This window comes from Gordionus sp. m RMFG-2023, chromosome 3, assembly GCF_954871325.1.
Source record: "Gordionus sp. m RMFG-2023 chromosome 3, tfGorSpeb1-WG-v2, whole genome shotgun sequence".
In the NCBI taxonomy this organism is placed as follows: Eukaryota; Metazoa; Nematomorpha; class Gordioida; order Chordodea; family Parachordodidae; genus Gordionus; species Gordionus sp. m RMFG-2023.
The window spans coordinates 40,571,788-40,593,040 of record NC_088777.1 but is presented as its reverse complement, the minus strand read 5'-3'; the positions used below and the strand labels follow the sequence as shown (position 1 = coordinate 40,593,040).

Genomic DNA, 21,253 nt, shown 5'->3' with positions numbered 1-21,253 from the left:
CTTTTTGGGTGATATCAGGCTAAATTTAAGCAATATTTTAAAACAATATTCTGTTAATTGAAAGAGAATTTTAAATTGAGTAGTAAATATACCTTTTAACTAGTTTATCATATGTCTTTTTGATTCCAAAGTGACCTGTTAATGACATTTCTGTCTCACATCCTCCATGGAATGATACTAAAAATTTTTGTTTTTCGCTATAGAGTGAGATAACTTGAGCATTATGAAGGTTATGGTATAATTTGTCATTCTCTAAGAAAAACTTGGCACATTTGACACTAAGGTTTCTTTTTAAGCCATGATCGCCGACATAGGAGTTTGGGTAAATTTTGCATTTTAGGTAATTATAAATATCATTGATAACATCGTGATTCACTATTTAATATTTTTATATTAAAATAATAAAATATTTTACTTTTTACGTGAACAAGTTACCTTTTAAAAAGGATGTTTAATTTCACCAAGTAGATAAAAAAAATTATAATTCGATTCAAAATTTAAATTCGAAAATCAAATTTACAAGAATTTCAGCAATATTAAAAAAAACTGCATGATCATATAACTCTCCCTATCAATTTACATTGTAAATAATATCTTTGTTACTAATTAACTCCCTCCTTAACACTATTTATCAAAGGGGGAGTTAATCTATCATAGTTATTACTTAACTCAGAGTTATGTGATAAGGGGAGTTAATTAATCACGCTACAGTCTGGACACTAACTCCCCTTTAATTTTAACAAGGACGCTCTGAACAGAGCTCAAAATTTTAAGATCGACAAATACAGCGCTGATTCCTCAAATTACATATTCTTACCCATCATTTGCTCCACCTTAACTACATATGTTTGGCTAAAAACTTTTTTCGGCCGCCAAATCAGAAAAATTTCTGGGGAGATTCGCGAAGGTTTTTACTTAGGGCAGAGGATCGCAATAGCCATTCTTAAGGTTAATTATGTTTGTTTTATTAATTCGATCTCTCCTGATGATTAGGTGAAGAAGGTTTTGAATAATTTTGCTGCTTTCGCTTTTATTTATTTTGTTACATTATTTTATGATCTATGCCTCAATATTGTCTTTTGTTATTATGATTTTTTTTTCGTAATCGTTTACTAATTATATATTTTTCATTTTATAAGAGATTCTTCATAGATTGACATTAATATCACCTAAATTATAATACGTCTATTTTATAATTTTTATGTATATAAAATCTCAATAATTATCCATAATTTGGAAATAAAAAAAATGGCAGAAGAAAACATGCCACAAAAATTGCTTTGAAAAAACGTTCTCTCTTTTTCTATGTTTTTCCATTATTTTTTTAAGATAGAAGATATTTTTTAGAATTTTATAATAAATTCAATTATTTAGCCTTCTAAATTGTTTTCATTTATATACATACTTTATAATAAACAAGCTAAGAATACATTGATGTACTCATGGTTGGGGGGGGGGGGGTCCACTCTAAATTTTTCCTGTTCTTGTGTATTATTTTAAACTCAAAAAATTTTCTCTTACATTTGAAACGATAATTTGTAAAAAAATAAGTAAAATGTAATAATTTTTTAAAATAATGACAATTTCATTAAAAAAAGTTATTGAAACTATTATTTAATTAATTTTTTAGACAAAGTAATACGTGATCTCAAAGGTCTTCAATAATTTATTAGGAACCTCATCAAAAACTACCCCCCCCCCTTCCCCAGGACCGCCATAATAAAAAAACTGGATTTTAAATAAGGTCCTCCCTCCCCAACACTTTATATTATAATATTCGACTAACTAATTAGTAATTAATTAAAATTAAAAAAATTTAATTGTAAAAAATTATTTTATTTTTTTAAATCAATGATAGCATGTGTTTTATTCTTTATATGAATATCGAAATTTATATTTAGAAAAAAAATCATAATTCTTTATAAATTCATACAATGACTCAATTCAAAAATTAGTTATTCTTCATTTCTATTTACATATATTAAAACAATTACCAAGAACTAAATTCTAAAATGCAATGATTCAAAATCAAGTTAGCAATATTTATGATGCTTTTGTGCATTTTCACAAAAGACTTAAAGTAGTGCACAGAAGTCCATTTGCGGTTTCTCTGGAGTTGATATTTAATACATTCGTGTTTGAAAAAATATTTTGATGCCAACTTAGCTCTATGTAAACCAGTGACGAAGCGTCAAGTTTACTACTAGAGAAGCAATCATTTTTTTTATTATTTCGTTAAACCATATAAAAATTAAAAAATATATAAATAAGTAGAATTCATCTTAGTTTTTGTGTAAAATGATCAAGTACCGAATTATAAAAGTTATTGATAGATTTAAATTTTTTAATAAATTTTTTCAATCGAAATCAAAAATAGATTTAAAATTTAAAAAAAAAATTTACATTAAACTTATAATTTGTTCAATTTGCTTAAAATAATTTTGAGCAACTATGGTATTGTTATCATTAATGGGCGTCATAGCTAAGCAAGGATTTATAAATTCCTTTGCATGATAAAAATATCCTTCACAATCTTGTAGATATAAATTTAGAAAAAAATAATATTTATATCTTTTCTGATATATATGTTTTAATATTATATATATTAGTCTTAATATTGTTATAATATATATATATTTATTTAAATTATATGCTTATATATATATGAGATAAAATACTTAAATATTTTTATTCTTTAGATAAAAAAAAGCGTTAAATAAAAGTATATCAAAATGTATCTCAAAAGTATCTATAAGAAGATACAGATACCTCTGAATAGTATATAGATATAGGTATATACTATTTCATGCAACTCCGATAATCTTAATTAATTAATTTTCAATAATATAATTACAATTATTAAACATTAATTATTACTTTTAAAAAAGAAAAATATTTTAAGGCTGTGTCCAAAATCGAAAAAATCTAAATAAATAAAATAATAATTTTGAAGAAAAAAAAATAACATACGCTATTTTTAATGAATGCTGAATATAAAGCAATTCTGTTGAAAATACTAAAAGAAAATAGTAATGGAAAACTAATAACATCAACATGTGGAACTATACTGAAACCTTTAGGATCAAAAAACCTAATCAAGTCAAAAGAGCCAAAGCGGAAAGAACAAAACCAATAAGACCATAGATTTATTTGTTTTTATTATAAATATTTAATTGCCAACACTAAATAATTTTCCCTATATTTATAAAAAATAAAACAAAATAGTGTCCTATTTCATTTTTCGGTATTTATAAAAATATATTTTTTTTAAAAATAATAAAAAAAAATAAATTCGGATAAAAATTTGTTCAAAATTTATTAATTTGTGAAATTTTTATAAAAAAATTAGTAAGTAAAATTTTTAATCCTGTTAATTTTTATAAATTTACTAACCCAAACGATTATAGCCTTTTTATATTTATATTTTTTAGTGTCAGAATATAATTTAATGGAAAGCATAAGAGTGCACAGGAACCTCTAGTGCAAAAATGACTTAAAATTAGATATTCTGTAGAATATGAAAATTTGGGAGGAAATAGGAAAAACATAACTTGAATTATGATCAAGTGAAAAGAAATTTTTATCTGTAAAGGCTAAATTTAATAAATTATATTCTTTCATTCAACAAAATCGGTAAAAATATAAAATTATATTATAATTAATTTCTAAAGATAGAAAATAAGGATTTAATATATGTTGAACAATATATATGGTTAAAAGAAAATATTGATGATATTACCAAATATTCTGAGGCAAGTTTTAAATTGACACAGACAAATGTAAAATATTAAAAGACAAAAATATAAAATAGTTTTTTATTTTAGGAATCTGAAAATTGACATCTGGGAACAGTATTATTTTATATTTGTATATATAATTGATATATTTTAATAGGCTACATCAAACCTTAATGAAATTGCTAACCCCTTAATGATATAAATAATGGGTAAAAAATGTCTATTGATTCTTTTGATGATACTATAATTTCTGTACATTATAATTAATAATATTGATATTTATTATCGAATAATAGCTAGATAAAGATAATGCCAACAAAGAAAATGAAAACCCTATAGTTATTTAGATAAATTGATAAAATAAAACACTAAAAATCTTTAGAAGAAATAATTATGCAAATATATTGAAACCATGAGTTATTTATACGGTAAGGATGCCATGTTAGAAATGAATCTTTAGTGACTAGAAAATTAGGACCAGAGTGATATGATGAAAGCAATTAAGATATATATTATTCTCGCACCACCTCTAGTTGGTATAATATGTTTTAAAATACTAGTAGGTTGTAATAATATTAAAAATATACTCGTATTATTAGTCAAAAAAAGTGAAGGAAAAAAAGATATCTAATAAAGATTACATTCATTGTTTGATCAATAATATGATGAATAATTTTTAATATTTTTTTATTCAAAATAAATAGATGGGTTAAAGATTTATGCAAATTGTTGCTTATATTAATTATCAAAAGCATTGATTAGTAAAGTTTATTAAAATATTAACTGTAATATATTCAATATGGTCAAATATGTCTGTAAAAGTGGCATCTTACCTAATATTTTGTAATCAATTCTTTATAATTGTTAAATAATGGAATTTATTTTTTATATTTAAATTTGTATTGATGTATTATTTGAATATAACCTTATTTAATATGTTGATGAAAACTTACGATTATTTTTAGGTAACCTTGCTTTTGTTTAAAATATTTTTGTAATATATTTTGTTACTTTTTATTTTTGTTTAATCAAATTTGTATTTAATATGAAAGACATATATACCTTATTTTTTGATAATAGTTTTTATTTTTTTTTAGATTTATGTACAAATATAATAAACTCAATAAACGAAATACTTTTTTTTGTTAACATTTTGGCACCATATTAACATGGTACCTTGGGTGATGATTGGAAAACCATATTTGGAGAGAAAAAATTTCTCAGGTCATCTTTACCTGGGAAAAAAAATTCTTAAATTTAAATTAGAGATAAATTAATAAAACATATGGTCAATATAGATAATGTTGATATGATTTTAAAAGTAATTCTACTCCATTTATTAAATAAAATTTAAATAAGTAACAATATGATGACCAATATGTAACTATGTGATGACCAATAACCAATATGTAACTCAATGTGATGACCAAGAACCAATATGGAAATTAGGCAATAGGCTATGAATTCTATGTAGTGAAACCAATTATGATTTACAAAATATTCTATATCCACCAAGCTTATATGACAAAATCATGATTGAAGAAGGCAACTTACGATATGAATATAAAGCTAACGATGTGGATAAACCAACATTAGAAATCAAATGTGATGCAGACGAGCCAACGATTACATTGACTTATGCAACACTTGAACAACCAAAATAACTAACCATTTAAACAACAAGCTCTCACATCTCAGAAGAGGGAGAATGTTAAATAATGGAATTAATTTTTTATATTTAAATTTGTATTAACTTTAATTGGCATTATTTGAATATAACCTTATATAATATGTTGATGAAAACTTACGATTATTTTAGCTTGTAACTTTGCTTTTTTTAAAAATATTTTTGTAAATTTTGATACTTTTTATTTTTGTGTAATCAAATTTGTATTTAATATAAGATATATATATATACCTTATTTCTTGATAATATTTTTTAGTTTTTTTAGATTACTGTAAAAATATAATAAACGAAATTTCTTACTTTTCTTTTGTTAACTTTTTGGCACCATATTAACAATAATAGAGGATTATCAACTATATGTGTACTTACTTTTTATAAAGAAATTTCTTATACTTGTTTGGACGTTGGAAATATTTTTAGGAAGAGGCATGGTAATTAAATTTAAAAATGAATAATATAGTTGATTAGTGATTAAATTTGTTAATTTTCAATTAATAAATTTTTTTATTTAATTAGGTTATAAAATAACAAAAATCAATAAAGCTTCAACTGTTAATGCTAAATTGATATTTAGACATTATGATTGATATTGATATTCCATTTTAAACACAGAATTTGATTGCAAGCTGAAATAGTGAAAATATAATTAATATGTATTAATCTAATCTAATAATTAAAATAGCATTCATTTAATAAAATTTTAGATAGCTTTATTAATTTTTAAATAATAAAATCAAATCTAAATATAATATTAATAGAATTATAAAAGAAGTTGTTCAAGGGCTATCAAAAAATATTTTATAAAAATTTTTTTTGCTTCAGGGGGATATTTTACCAGGGGCTTGAGCCCCTGCGCCCCTATCCTAGCGGCGCCTCTGAATCTATCAATTATTATTTATAATTTAATGATATATTTTGTATACTGATAAGATATCAATAAAAAAAATTTAAGCTTGCTTCAAAATTGAATTTTTACAAGTGTATTTTAATTAGGCATTATGCACAATTAAAATAAAAATATGTCTTGGGAATTGTTTGTGTACCTAAATCAAATTTTTCTAGTTATAGATACATTTTAGACGGTGTATCGGCATTTATATATATTTTATATCTTTATCTAGATATACATTTGAAAAGTATCCTTTAATACTTCTAATATTATAGTATTTCTTATAATCTATATTCTTAGATCAACCCTAACATAGATTACGCCTTAGACCGTGTAGCGATTGCCCAATGTTCATGAATATTAAAATTAAATCATTCGAATATGAATATAGAGTTCAAATTATTCCAATATGAATATAAAGATCAGATAACAAAAATAATCAAATAGTCCTTAGGAGCTTTGCATAATAACATTCTCCGTAATCCATTATGACATTAGTAAAATATGATTTGTGTTGTCTCCTCCATAATTCATATAAATACTATTAAGATTCCCTCTTTAAATAAATACTTTTCAAGTATAGATCAGAATATAGTATAAAGAGGAATCGATCACTGGTAGTACCATATTTTATTAAGTGTATTGCAGATCGGTTTCTATAAATTATGTAAATAGATCATACGAATTCCATGTAATAAATATGTGGTATATAACTTTGTTTGGTCACTTATTTTATACTTTGCATGTGATTAGCTAAATTAAGTTTAGAAAAATCAAATCTTGTCACACAAATTTAGAAATTTTGTGTTAAAAATTTTGTGACAAAGAGAATATCTGCGAAGAATTTTTTCATATATTCTACATATATATTTTTGTATAAACACTAAATGGAAGATCAGTGAAAATATTATGAAATTTAATAGGAACCTACACTTTTTAATGAAGTTTCAATTAAAATTATTAGTTATTATAGAACATAATATTACTATTAAAATGTTGCATAATTTCTTTTGTTCATCGAAATAGGATAAATATCATATCAAAACACATGGTATATTAATTACTTAAAAGAAAAATGTTATTGCTACATTTAAAAAAAAAATCTAAATAAATAATTTAACATCCATTCGCTTCACAGATTTTTAATTTCCGTTTGAAATCATTTATAAAATGCAATGGCCAAAATGATTAATGACTTTTAAAAATCCCAAGTAGGCCGTAAAGTAATTAAATATTTAGAGCTCGAACCTAAAAATTGGATTTCTGCAGGTTACTGATTTATATATTTTTTTCAGAGATTCAATAATCTATCAATTAGTGTATTTGGCCTGCGCAATGATAACAATATCATAAGTGCGGTCAAATTGTGAGATCTGAGCACACTGCCTCAATTTCATGCATGGTCGAAATAAAAAAATTTCATTTTGGTATACTGATTAAAATTTAGTTGCCAGTAAAAAAAAAGAGTTAATTTCCCGTGTCATTGATAGACAGGTATCCTCTAGGAGAGTCTCAGGATTGCTAAAAAAAATACCAACTGCTTAACAGAGAGTGTTTTTTTTAAATTCTAATATAATTATAATAATTGATACATAAATTGAAAAATTTTAGAGAGGAAAATGCATGGTTCCCATTAGAAGTTTTACTAGGCCTGGTATCACTCATGAATGGCTAAATCGGACGTTGGCGTTGATTGAATGACTTCTTAGAAGAATTTAAAATATTTTTCGATTGATATTTTTATTTTGTCAAATATAAAAAAAAAATATGGATACCAAATTTTATATCACCATTTTTATCTATTAGGCAAAACTGAATATAGGTTATTATTTTTTCAAAAAAAAATTTCATTATTTGAAAATAGCCTGAATTTGTAGAATTTTTTTAAAAAAAAATTGAAATACAATTCGTAAATATATTTTTTAAAAAAGTGTTTTAAAAATAAAAAGAGTCTTCTCCTTATAAATATTTAGATTTTATGTTTATATATCGGTTTAGGTGTGAATTTTTTATTCTTTTAACAAATTTTGTCCGTTAATTAAAAAAAATGATGAAGATTTTATTAAATATTGCGTATCTTATAATACATTTCAATCTTTTCCATTGCACACATTTTCGCGGGGGAATAATAAGCTGGAGTCCATCTAGGCATCCTAATGAAGTAACTAAAAAAAGAATTCTTATCAAATATTTACTAATCCTTTCAAACATAAAATTTCCTTCGAATTTTTTAGACTCTTATATTATAATCAGTATAAATGACTGACACGGTTCAAAAATTTTGGAACAAAAAATACAGAAATTTAAAGCGCTAAAAACTGGGAGGAACATTATCTTAAATTATTAAATTTATGGGACTAGAAATAAAAGCGGAATAAAACATTATAAAACGGGAACGCTATATTTGAGCTAATTTTTTTTATAAAAGGGTTAACCTCTTTCAAATAACCATATTTTAAACTCTCAACCTAAATCCCTCCATCATAAATCCTTCTAACAAGAAAAAAAAGAGACAATAAATCCCCCAGACAAATATTCTTTGAAATCGATGGGATAAGCTGTACCTATCATAAAAATTAACAGATATTCGATTTGATCCTAAATTTACCAATATGAAATAAAAAAAATTTAACGAATATACATTTAAATTATTCGCAAATTTTTGAAAATCGTAAATTTTAGTAAATATCTAAATTATTAATTAATTTTAGAATTCGTAAATATTCGTAATTAATATTTTTTTAAATTAAAGGCCATGTAATCAAATACTTTATATTTTTAAATATGATTACAAAAAATCATTTTTGTAATAGTGTAAACGGCTATTCGGGTCGATTTTTAAAAACGGTTCGATTAAGATTTTAACCAAAATTTATTATGTGACCTGAAGATTTTGCTCATAGATGGCAGAAAGGTTTGGACCTTATATACCATATCTCAGGCTTACATAATATTATTTTGGCTAAAAACTTAATTGGGTCCTTTTTAAAAATCGTCTGAAGGAGATTTATGCCGGAAATAACAATTAAAATATATTTTAAAGTTATTTTTATCCACGATGCAATAAAATGTTTGAATTTTTTATGTCTATATGCTATATCTGAAAAAGTTAAAAATCAAATTATATTCGACAATTATTCGATTGTATGAATAGGAATACGTATATTAAAAATATACGATTGAAAATTTACTAATCGAATGCGAATATTTTATTATTTGATTCGATTCAATATTCTGGATAGAATAAACTCACAAAATTCTAAATTTTTTTAATGTTAATATAGGCACTCTGGCACATTTTTTCCAAAAAGTAAATACGATTTTTTTAAAAGTTCGTTCAGAAGGTAATTAAAATATTTTTACAGCACAAACATTTTTCTAATGGCAAAGGGGGGGAGGTGGCAGATATTCTATTGGCCCAGATAATAGTGGTTTACATTTGCGGAGGGTGATATGCCTAATGTATTACTTAGGCGTATCCGAGATTTTCAGAAATAATCGACTTTTAAATTTTATTAAGATAATTTTAGGGCCTTTGTGATTTATAATATTTATTTAGAGGGGGAGGGGCGGGGAAAGTGTTGGCAAAATTCACGCCAATAATTGGATATATGAGTTGAGGATAAATGTTGCTAATTACTTCGTTAATGATTTTGTGTGTATGGCGGGGTCAAATTGATTATTAAGATAGTATGTACCTTTTAATGCTGTGCAACAGCTCAATTTAAGCAAATTTTTAAAAATGATCGAATCAATATTTTATCCAAAAAAAATACCTCAAGCTTGAAGATTTTGGGCATAGATGGAGCAAGGTTTGGACATCTATTAACCAAATCTAGAGGTTAGGTAATATTTTCCTGGTTAAAATATTGAACTAACCGTTTTTAAGAATCACTCCAATTGAGTTTTTTAACAACACTTATGTCTTTGTTGTCTAAGGGTTTCTGCAAAGAAAAGAAATAGTTGGATGTGGAGAATAAAATCACTTCCGATTTAATGTTCTTAAGCTAATCTAAAGTATATCTAAACTAGAGTTATATAAACATCTTTCTAATTTTATATTTGATTTAATACATTTTCGGTTATGTTCTATTTTATAACATTTAGTTTTAAATGATTTTATCAGTGTCGTAAAATTAACCATCTCAAATTTTAGACCGGATTCGATTCGGGTTCGATTTAAGGAAAAGTTTAAAAGGGGTTCGGGATTTTTTTTTTTGAAATCAGGGTTCAGGTGGTTCGGGAATATATGAATAAAATAAATAAAAAAAATTTTAAATTAAATTAAAGCCTTTACATGAACCTAGAATTTTTTTTTACTTTACCTAAAATAGTATACGAGTAAAAATATAGAAAATATGTTGGGGTTTATTTTTTATGTTTATATAAAATTAAGCCCTGATAAAAGGATTACTTTATTTTTTGAAATTCAGAGTTCACAATAATTGATAAAGAACGACCATTTAAAGTAATAAGTCACATGATAGAACTCAAAAATCACTAGGTGTCATATTTAGATTTATGTCCACACTTTTTTTTGGTAAGAAACTTTGAAATATCTAATTTGGACCTATTTAATTTCTTTCAATATAATCTAAATAAAATATTAATTAAATATGTGTCAAACAATTAACAAATTTCAAAATGGCCATATATATATGCTAAATACTGATAAATTTCATTCAAATAAATAATTAATATTTGTATTTCCGAATATAGAATTTTAATGTAAAGTAAAAAGTTTTTAAAAACACGGGTTTGATTTACAGCCCTAAATTTTGCAGCCCCGGTTTTAATTGTTTCGGCTAAGTTTAGCCCATGTATGGAGATAAATTCTCCTCTCCCATTAATGCAATGCTGTATATAATTTCAATATTGATAATCTATAAAATTTTAAATTTTGAAGTATGATACTTGGTTTTGATTCATTATTTAATTCTTCCCGTAGTTAGGATTCTACTAACCAATGTTTTCGGTAGATTTTTTTAGTGAGAATTTGCTTTACTTACTAAAAATGACTCGCCCGCCTTCATTAAAAACAAATCATTAAATCCTTTATACAAGTTTGAGTACTCTTTTGAATTTTTTTTTCAAATAATTTTAACAGGGTGTTAAATTATGACTATAACTGAAGTTAGGGACTTGCAAGTCAATATAAAAAAGTTTTTGGCCATGTAATCGTTAAAATCCTATAAATATTATTAAATTTCTATTGAGCGCGCCAGGCATTTCTACTTTTTGCAGGCCCGACCGAGCCCGTTAACTCTTTTTGCCTAGCCTGGCCCAAATAAAATAATTCTATACGTTACTTGACCAAAGATATCTAACATAGTGTTGTAAATCCTTCATTCAAATTGAACAGGCTTCTTAAATAAAATTTCTCCCTTTAAACGAATTTTGAACATGGTCCTTATTAACATTGTTTTGACAAATGCATTCTTTGTTTTTACATTCATTCAATTTTAAAAAAAATTTAAACTAAACTAATTTTTTTTATGGATGTAAGTTAATTTGGCATTTTATTTACATTAAATATATTATTTTAAAATATAATATTTGTCAAATTGTGAATAAATGGATTTACGAAATTAAATGGGTTCTTTTTTTTTGTAAATTAACTTTAAAAGGACACAGTGCTTCAATTTTTGCTAATGAACGAGAGGCTGAATTCTTTTTTTTTGAAATGTTTCACCATAAATATTACTTATTATATTTAACTAATCACATTTTAAAAATAACAAAGTTTTCTTTTTTTCATGACTTTCTTTTTAAGCTTAGATAAATTGGGAGTTTTTGAAGGGTCCGCCAAATTCATATCCGCTCTGAACCGCCAAAAGTCTCCTTATGGCAGTGCGTTTACTCAAATAACATTTTTTTATTATAAAAATTAGCTAATCATTTTATAATTTTTCATGATAGTTATATATATGATATGAATCGATTTAAAAAAATAATATACAATATAAATCATATAAAACTAATATAGACAGACTCTACTCTAGTAAAAAAAATATATATGAAATCTCTAATTGACCTATATTTATTTCTCTAATTGCAAAAATTAGAATATTAGGTCATTAAAAAGCTTATTAAAAAATAAGTTTCTTGTATAATGTAATGTAATACGCTACATGAATATTTAATAAATAAAAATTGGATATTGTATCGTCGGATATAATTTTTTAAAAATAATTTTGAATATACAAGTTCATTGGATTTATACAAAATTTCAAGGTGATAGAGATCCATCTAGATTCCCTTAGGCAAATTCCCGGATGACTAAAATATAAAATAATTCGATTATAAAATGAATACTGACTAGACATCTTGACTAAAATATAACATCTAAAATTTAATGGCGCAATTACGTAATGCCTTCTTCCCCTCCATATAAGAAAGCCCCTTAGATAATGGGTTTTTTAAAATTGCATTTCATATTTTGGGAATAATTAATTATATCATTATATGTCGTAACGGGATATAAAATCTCTCAGAATTCCCAATCCTAGTGCTTTTATCTGAATCTGTTAAAAAACTCATGAGGATTTGTAATGTTTATAAACGGGGGGTTTTAGACCGCTCAGTCGTTAGCAGGGTTGGCAAATTTTCAAAAAAAAGTAAATATTTTAATATATACAAATACGTTTGAAGAAAAGTATTATTAATACAAATATGTTTGAAAAAAAAAGTATAATAAATATAAATATAATCCCTACAAAATGTTTAAAAGAGTATTTAAATAGAAATATTTTGACAAATATTTTAAGATTTTTATAGTCCCAATAAATTTTTTATTTAAGGTTATTTATTAAATTCTGAATTATATAAATAAAATAATAATATAGAATTTGAAGTTATTTTTATTTTATAATTATTAACAATAATATATTATTTAATATAATAATCAAACATATGAAACAATTCCAAATAATTCATTGTGCTTTTACTTTGTTATTAATTTACATTTTGGAAATATTTTGCAGGACCTTCAGAGTCTCTTCCAGATACTCTGCTAAAAATATTTTATAAAATCATATTATCTCAACTTGGTAAAAATGGAATCTTATATCTTCTAGTTTTTTATCATTTTCTTCAAAATATTCAGTTCTATTTTCAGCATAAATGTTGCTTATTTTATTATAATAGGGAAGTCAGATAAGATCTTGATTCTTATCCTTAACTCGGATCACAAAATTAATTCTTAAAAAAATAAATTGTGGATTTTACATTTATAATATAATATAAAAAACTAAAAGTATATAAACATACTTTTTAATATTTAAAATACAAACACTAAAAATATTGTCTAATTATTCAAATAAAATAGTAAATATGAATATAAAAAAGTATTTGTATTTAATATTCTAAATACAAGTATGAGCAATCATAATTTTTTTATAATCATAAAATTATAGATTTTTGATAAAAAAAAATAAATAACCTTTAAGGGAATGCGTCCTAGCTAATCTTTTTTTAAAAGAAATTATAAAATAGTTGTCTGAATGGTTAAGACTCAGCACTGTAATACTAGGAAAAACGTCTAAGGTTCGTAAGAACCCCATGCTCATTATAACCCTGATTTCTCTTACACTATTTTTATTTTTAAAGCTTAGGTCTGTAGTGATTATATTTTGATAAGCAGAAAATAGACTTATTTACTTTTTCATATCTTTTAAGATCGATGCCAATTATTTTGAGCTTATAATTTATTAACATTAATGATTGGTGCTAATGTTAAAAAAATACAAATTAAAAAACAAATGTTTTTGCTAATAAAAAAAAATCATTATAGGTCTCTGACTAAAATTTGAAATAGTTTTCAAACAAGTTTGTTTCTATGTCGAATTTATATTCACATATATTTTGATTATTTAAATTAAATAAAATACTAAATTTTAAATATTTAATGAATTTAAGATCAATATATGCTACCGAATCGCATGGAGAAGAACTTACAGTTTGGCTACTTTTTGCAACGAAACTACCATATCTAATAAAAGACTAATTGGTGCACACGGAAATTTAACGTGCGTTCATGGTTGTACAGGAATCGTGGGACCATTATACTTTGAATGCACAGATTATAGCAAGACTAACGACTGGACATCGGGAACATATTGCTACCCTTATCGTTTTTCGTCTCAAACAACAAATTTTGCGATAGCGTAAATATTCATAATTGCTACATCAATCGAATGTTGTTAAACGGCCCAATTTGGGTTAATTTAAAAAATGGCGAGATTACGGCTTTAGCCAATATAATATTATGTAAGCCTGGATCATAGTGGTAGAAAAGCTTAAAACTCTATATCCAGAGGCTCATATTATTTTGGCTAAAATATCAATCGGGCTGAATTTAATAATCAATCCAACTCTATATCAATCATCATAGCATAAAAATAGAATCCTTTGATAATTCAAATTCTTAAAATTAATCAAGAAAAGGTGCACATATTAACACAGCCTAATTTGCTTTATTTAAACCAAAAAAACAAATTGATACGACTATTAAATAATAATAAGTATTATTTAAAATAAAACAGGTTTAGATCGTGTTGTTGGATACCCTTGCTAGCAGGGAGCGGAAATTGGAGCATGCTGATGACTGGAGATTTGCGACCACGTAGAGACACCGGAACAAGAAATCATGCACCAACCTCAGGGGTACCGCCAATAGTTAGGTTTCAAATGGGGTGCAATTCTACATACACAATACCAGGTTCAAATTTATAAAAAAATATATTGAACTAAACTAGTAATAACTTGGTCATATTCATGACTAAACTTTTGGATATATTTGTCACATTTTGTTCCTTACTTGGATATAAACTGTGCTTGTTTGTTAGATTTAGGTTTATCATTAACCGCTATAACAAAAATTTCATCAACTTTATTTAATTTTTATATCCCAATTGAACTGATATCCTTATTGTTTTGACAATAAATCCGTCGTCAATTCTATATTTATTTAATAAAATTTCAGAGGGATAAATTATCAGTTTTTGCAAATTTCATCACATTCTGTTCACAGGGTCCAAAGTTATGCACATTCAAATTTGGAAAAATAAAATTCTAATTTTCCAACATAAAAAGATAAAATTTTTTTTTTATAAACTGCATACTTTACTTACTAAAAATTATGACTTCATCATAATAATATTATTTTCATTTAAGCAGACGATGATAAAATAAATGGGTTTCAGTAAAGATGACTTGAGTTGTTTAAAATAAAATAAAAACATTAGGGTCGAAAAGTTTTTGAAGTCTATCGCAGCCTTGAATAGATTAATAGAAAAAATTGATGTTCCTGGATAAGCAGAAAAACGGTATGATGATGGTAGAGGAAGCATAGCTAATACTATGGAAAATGATAATTTTGTTGAAACGCTCTTATTGAGCCAAGAAGACCGACCTAGTACCATAGAACAATTCGTTAAGTATCCCGATAAATTAATATTTCAAGTTCAATGAATCGGATTATCCATAAAAGATTGTCCGTCTGGTATGTTCCAAACAACTTCTACAAAGATACCCTTAAAGTTAGCTCATTTTATTTAGTTCACGGCTGAAAAGCTGTGTACGGCTACCGGTAAATCTGCAAAATGATAGGATGTTAGTTGCAGTTTAAATGGGAAAAAGCAGGTTGCAGCTTATCGATTGCTTCCTACTCGTTCAAATTCCTCTAAATCCGTCATGGTTTTAACTGTGGGTATTAAGTATTTGCTGCACAGAGCTCATCTTTATCGATCCAAGGGTCAAAATTAATGGTTCCTACTATCAACGTTTTATTTGGTGAGCACTATAGTTGGGTAATGGCTAAATGTCGGCTAATTCACCTTAATCTACAGACGCGTGCCGGATAAAATACGTTAAAATTAAAGCGTTTTAATGTATTTTAGTTTCTTTCAAATTTGAGCTGCTGTATTTTTAAGAAAAACCCCGAGGCCAAAATGATTTGGATAAAAATTTAGTTGAGTCAATTTTTTAGCCAGCTAAAAATATAACAATTACCCAACTTTACCCATTGCTTGCTAAAAGAATTGTTGGGCAGTAATTTTTCATATTCCAGCAGGACCTGGATAACTGAGGATCTGATTTCAAGAGAAACTCCAGATTTTATTCAACAAACTTTTGTCTTTCCCTCAATAGCCATAATTTTAATCCGGTCGACAACAAGATATGAAATGTTTTTCAAGATGTTTATCGGAATGGAATCTTGATCAAGCAATTGTTGATTATGCAATGAATGAATGATGAGATCGCCTTAGAGATGTATTTTAGCGTCGGACATTTTGAAAAACCTTTAAAGAACAACATTTGACAAATTGTTTTAAATGTTCACATTTTTATGTTTTGTTCGAATTGTAAGGTTTAATAAAAAAAGAAAAAAGAAATTTTACATGTTGGGAAGTTAGAATTTTGTTTTTCCAACTTTGAATGTGCATAACTTTGGAACATTTTATAGAATTTAATAAAATTTACAGAAAACATTGATAATGTATCCTTCGCTCAATTTATATAATTTTATTGAAATATTTATGGAATTGACAAATATATTGCAAAACTTAGGAGATAGTATATACGCCAATCAATTTTTTAAAAAAACATAATTTTATAAAATCGTTTTTAAGGTAAACAGTTAGGCGGGAAACAATTTATATAAAAATGTACAAGTATTAGCAAATCTATATTATAATATTATTTTAGAATTATCATTAAATCACATTTATAAACTTTTAAAATATATTGGCTAAAACGGATAGAACATTTTCTAAAAGTCAAAATTTTATCTATTTCTTTCTTTTCTTATAACATTGAATAAGGGTCGTTTCTTTACTTTTGTCAGGTGGAGGATTTTTTTTAAATTTAAATCAACAGTAACTTTTATTTGGTGGGGTATTAAATTTATACTATATACCCACATATCTCAAAACTACATATAATATAGCAACAAAGTAATATACAATTAAGGATTGATAATTAAATTTTATGAGGTTGTTAAAAATTTTAAAAATTTTATTTGTCCAGTTAAAAAATAATACCTTTTATCTAACCTATTCTGCATAAATTATAAATTAAAAAAGTCTTTTTTTCCATATTTGCAAACAGTTTTCGATGATGATAACGATCGTATAAAATGTCGTTTCGCAACAAATGCTAATGAATGTGGCGGAGTTTGTAATTCCTTCTATAACACACGAATAAATGAAGTATAAAATATCAATAAATTTAAGCAATAAAAAAAATGTCTTATTTTAAAAAAAAATGATAATAGAAAACATGTACAATTTATTACGAGCCCACAAGTCATACCGAGCACGAGGGATTTTACCCAGTAACAATTGTAATAGAAGATTTTCCTTTGACTGGTGGAAGAGAACCGTTGAGTCAAGTGCCTCTTCAATTTTTAGCCTACATATTCTATTCTGATCTACCGTGTTATGCGTCTCCATATTTTGTAGACACTTTTACCCCGCTGGAAAACACTTGTATATCAACACCACTTAACCTTACTTACCATGGACAAATCGTTATCGATGCTAGAGATAGAGGATTGCGGTAATTAAATTATTTCGTTTACATTTAATTCGGTAATTCTATATTATTAAAATTTTTAGCATTAGAGACATTGACACCGTCTCCCCACCGGGACTCATTAAAAGACCACTAAGACACAGTTTAGGATCAACATGGGTGATGAATTACGAATGGCTTCCCAGTTTGAGACAAAAGGGGAAGAATATATTTTGTTTCACTGCCATTAATAATGCAGGGTAAATTGGTGTATATTATTTATATTTTATAAATTCGTTTTAAAAAAATAAATATATATATATTGTATATATATACAATATATATACAATATATATACAATATATATACAATATATATACAATATATATACAATATATATACAATATATATACAATATATATACAATATATATACAATATATATACAATATATATACAATATATATACAATATATATACAATATATATACAATATATATACAATATATATACAATATATATACAATATATATACAATATATATACAATATATATACAATATATATACAATATATATACAATATATATACAATATATATACAATATATATACAATATATATACAATATATATACAATATATATACAATATATATACAATATATATACAATATATATACAATATATATACAATATATATACAATATATATACAATATATATACAATATATATACAATATATATACAATATATATACATATATATACAATATATACAGCCAAAGAAGTGAACAAAGATGTATAATCTTTTACGCGGGAGAAAATTGTCCTAACGATTTTTTGCGTAATGGTAACAATGTAGCTCAGATAGAGGGAGCTCTTAGCGGTAAATAAATTTATGTTGCATATAATTTTATATTCTTATGTTGCATATAATTTTATATTTGGCTATCTCTATTAATCTAAAAATTATGTCATGATTATAATTCTAGAGGCCTGCAAAGATACCCATGTACATGGCTGGCCCGGATTAGCTTTAAAAAAAAATACTTTAGGACCTATAAAAATATATTTATTTGGCTCAGTTGGGGTTTTAAAACATTAAATTTGGCTCAGGTCTTAATAAATATCTACAATAAATATTTTAATTTTATGGAAAAAAATATATAATTAGTTACTTGCCTAAATGACGGAATTGAGGCATTTGCTAATGTGGACCCCGATTGGATCGGAGCGATGTATATTAAAAATGATTATAAATCACAAAGATGCCGAGTTTTTGGCATTGAAAATAAGGAAAGGCCTGTACCCTTACGAGCAAAATTTGATCAATGCACATTCACTGAAGACACAGTAAATGATTTGTTCATTTTTTTTTGCAAATCATCTTTTTATTTAGAAATAAGCAATAAAATATTTTGTATTTATAAATTTTAAAGTTATGCATTACATATAAATGTCAAATAACATGTAGGACTTGAATATCTGTGAGCCAAGAAACATTAAAATATTACATAATTATAAATAAATGAAATAATAAAATCAAGCATAATGGTGTTTACAGCGCAATAGTGGTAATTCAACCAAATATGAAGATAGTCACAGATATGGCAAGAGCTTATCAAGTAAAATGCATATATGGCAAAGATTTTGATGATAGTCGAACTGTGACAGCTGAACTTGACGTTGAGTAAATAAACTTAATTTGCATTTATATTATTTGGGGTTGACTTAAATACATATCAAGATCTTACTTATAATTGTTCCAATAATAATTGAAGATGCGGAAATTTTTCTTTAACATCCTTTAGCATGATACAAACGACTACAATGATAACTGTAGGCGGGGAAGAAGCCCACGTTTCAATGATTATATTGGACGAATATGACAACATAATCAGAACTGCTCATATAGGACAATCTCTCAAATTAAGAATCATCATTAATCCGAAAGGTTACTACTTTTATTAATAACTTATATTATAAGAATTTTAATATAGCTGTCTATGGTATATTTGCTTACAATTGTCTGACTCAGAGTAACGTGGAGGATTGGGTACACGAAATTATTGATAGTGCTGGGTATTAACTAATCATCATGTATAAAAAATATTTTTTTATTATAAGTTGTGCAATCGAAGAAAAAATATTTGGAAATTTCAAACTTAATCGCGACACCAAAGCACTCACATCCTTCTTTACGGCCTTTAAATTTCCTCTTTCATCTTACGTTAAATTTCAATGCGAAGTTAAGATTTGTGTGGGATTTTGTGAAGAGGTATACATATATCCACATGATATATATAAACTAAATATATAACTCACATATTTATATTTTTTTCGAATTAAGGTGGAATGCGCAAATTCTCCTTCTTTTGGTAAAAGGAAAAAAAGAAGTTTAAATTCCCCAAAATATATAACTCACAAAAAGGTATCCTTTGTTCTTTCCATGGAATAGTCATCATTCTAAATAATGCATAGATTTAAATCTTTATAATAATGTATACAGGCTGGTGTCGCCTAATTTTGTATAAAATTATTTAATATCTTAACAAAGCAATAATTCCACACCGTTATAAAATCATAGAATATCTAATCGATGAAATGGGTTATTTAAAATAAATTTTAGAAAAAAATACATTTTCTTGTCTAGAGAACATTTATTAATTATATTTACATATCTTAGGATGAATACCAATAAAATATTTATATCATTATGATGATATTTTCATTACATTATATTATATGTTTTATTTACTATTCTGAAATTTATTATGAAACATTTTTCTTTAATTTTAATCAAATTATTTAATTTAGAATATAACAATTTTTTTAATTAAAAACCAAAGATTAGAATACAATTGTTTTTATAATATTTGCTTAATTCATTTCTAACTAAGCTTTATTTATGAATTTCATTATATAATATTTAAGAATATTTCGTAAATCATCGATAATATTTTAAACTAGCCCCTTTAGAAAAGTGAACAATTTTAAATTGAAACCAATTTTTTTTTATTAGTTATTTAAGCTAATGAATTTTATTAAGATATTATACATGCCAATAATAAAATGTAAAATTATAAAGGAGATAAATTATGGGGTTTTAAAATTGGCTGAGCATAGATCCGTGAATGGAAATGTAACTGACAGGGGCGTCGCTAGCCTTTACAATTCAGGGGGCTCAACTAAAAAAATTTTATGGGGGCTTCGCCCCCCATACCCCCCAATTTTCGGCCGGGTTTTATATTAATATATTATACTTTTTTAAAATTTACTAATTCTAAATAATCATGCAAAATAAACTAGCATATAAAAAAAATAAAGTATATCATTGAATACAAGACATTTCTAAAAATAATATTTTTTAATAGAAAATCTATTTATTACAGTATAAAATATTTTCGATTGTTGATATAAAATGATTTTG

The 21,253-nt window shown here is 25.3% G+C and overlaps 2 protein-coding genes across 2 annotated transcripts; both read left to right on the top strand.

Moving 5' to 3' along the window:
- Positions 1–298: 298 nt before the first annotated feature.
- Positions 299–17,876, top strand: LOC135926969 (uncharacterized). Its single transcript, XM_065462902.1, has 5 exons — positions 299–322; positions 14,231–14,478; positions 14,857–15,032; positions 17,423–17,523; positions 17,589–17,876. The coding sequence occupies exons 1-5, from the start codon at positions 299–301 to the stop codon at positions 17,874–17,876; spliced, it is 837 nt and encodes a 278-aa protein (XP_065318974.1).
- A 1,170-nt stretch (positions 17,877–19,046) lies between these two features.
- Positions 19,047–20,281, top strand: LOC135926968 (cuticlin-6-like). Its single transcript, XM_065462901.1, has 6 exons — positions 19,047–19,176; positions 19,371–19,513; positions 19,635–19,777; positions 19,824–19,905; positions 19,951–20,101; positions 20,174–20,281. The coding sequence occupies exons 1-6, from the start codon at positions 19,060–19,062 to the stop codon at positions 20,279–20,281; spliced, it is 744 nt and encodes a 247-aa protein (XP_065318973.1). The 5' UTR covers positions 19,047–19,059.
- Positions 20,282–21,253: the final 972 nt, after the last annotated feature.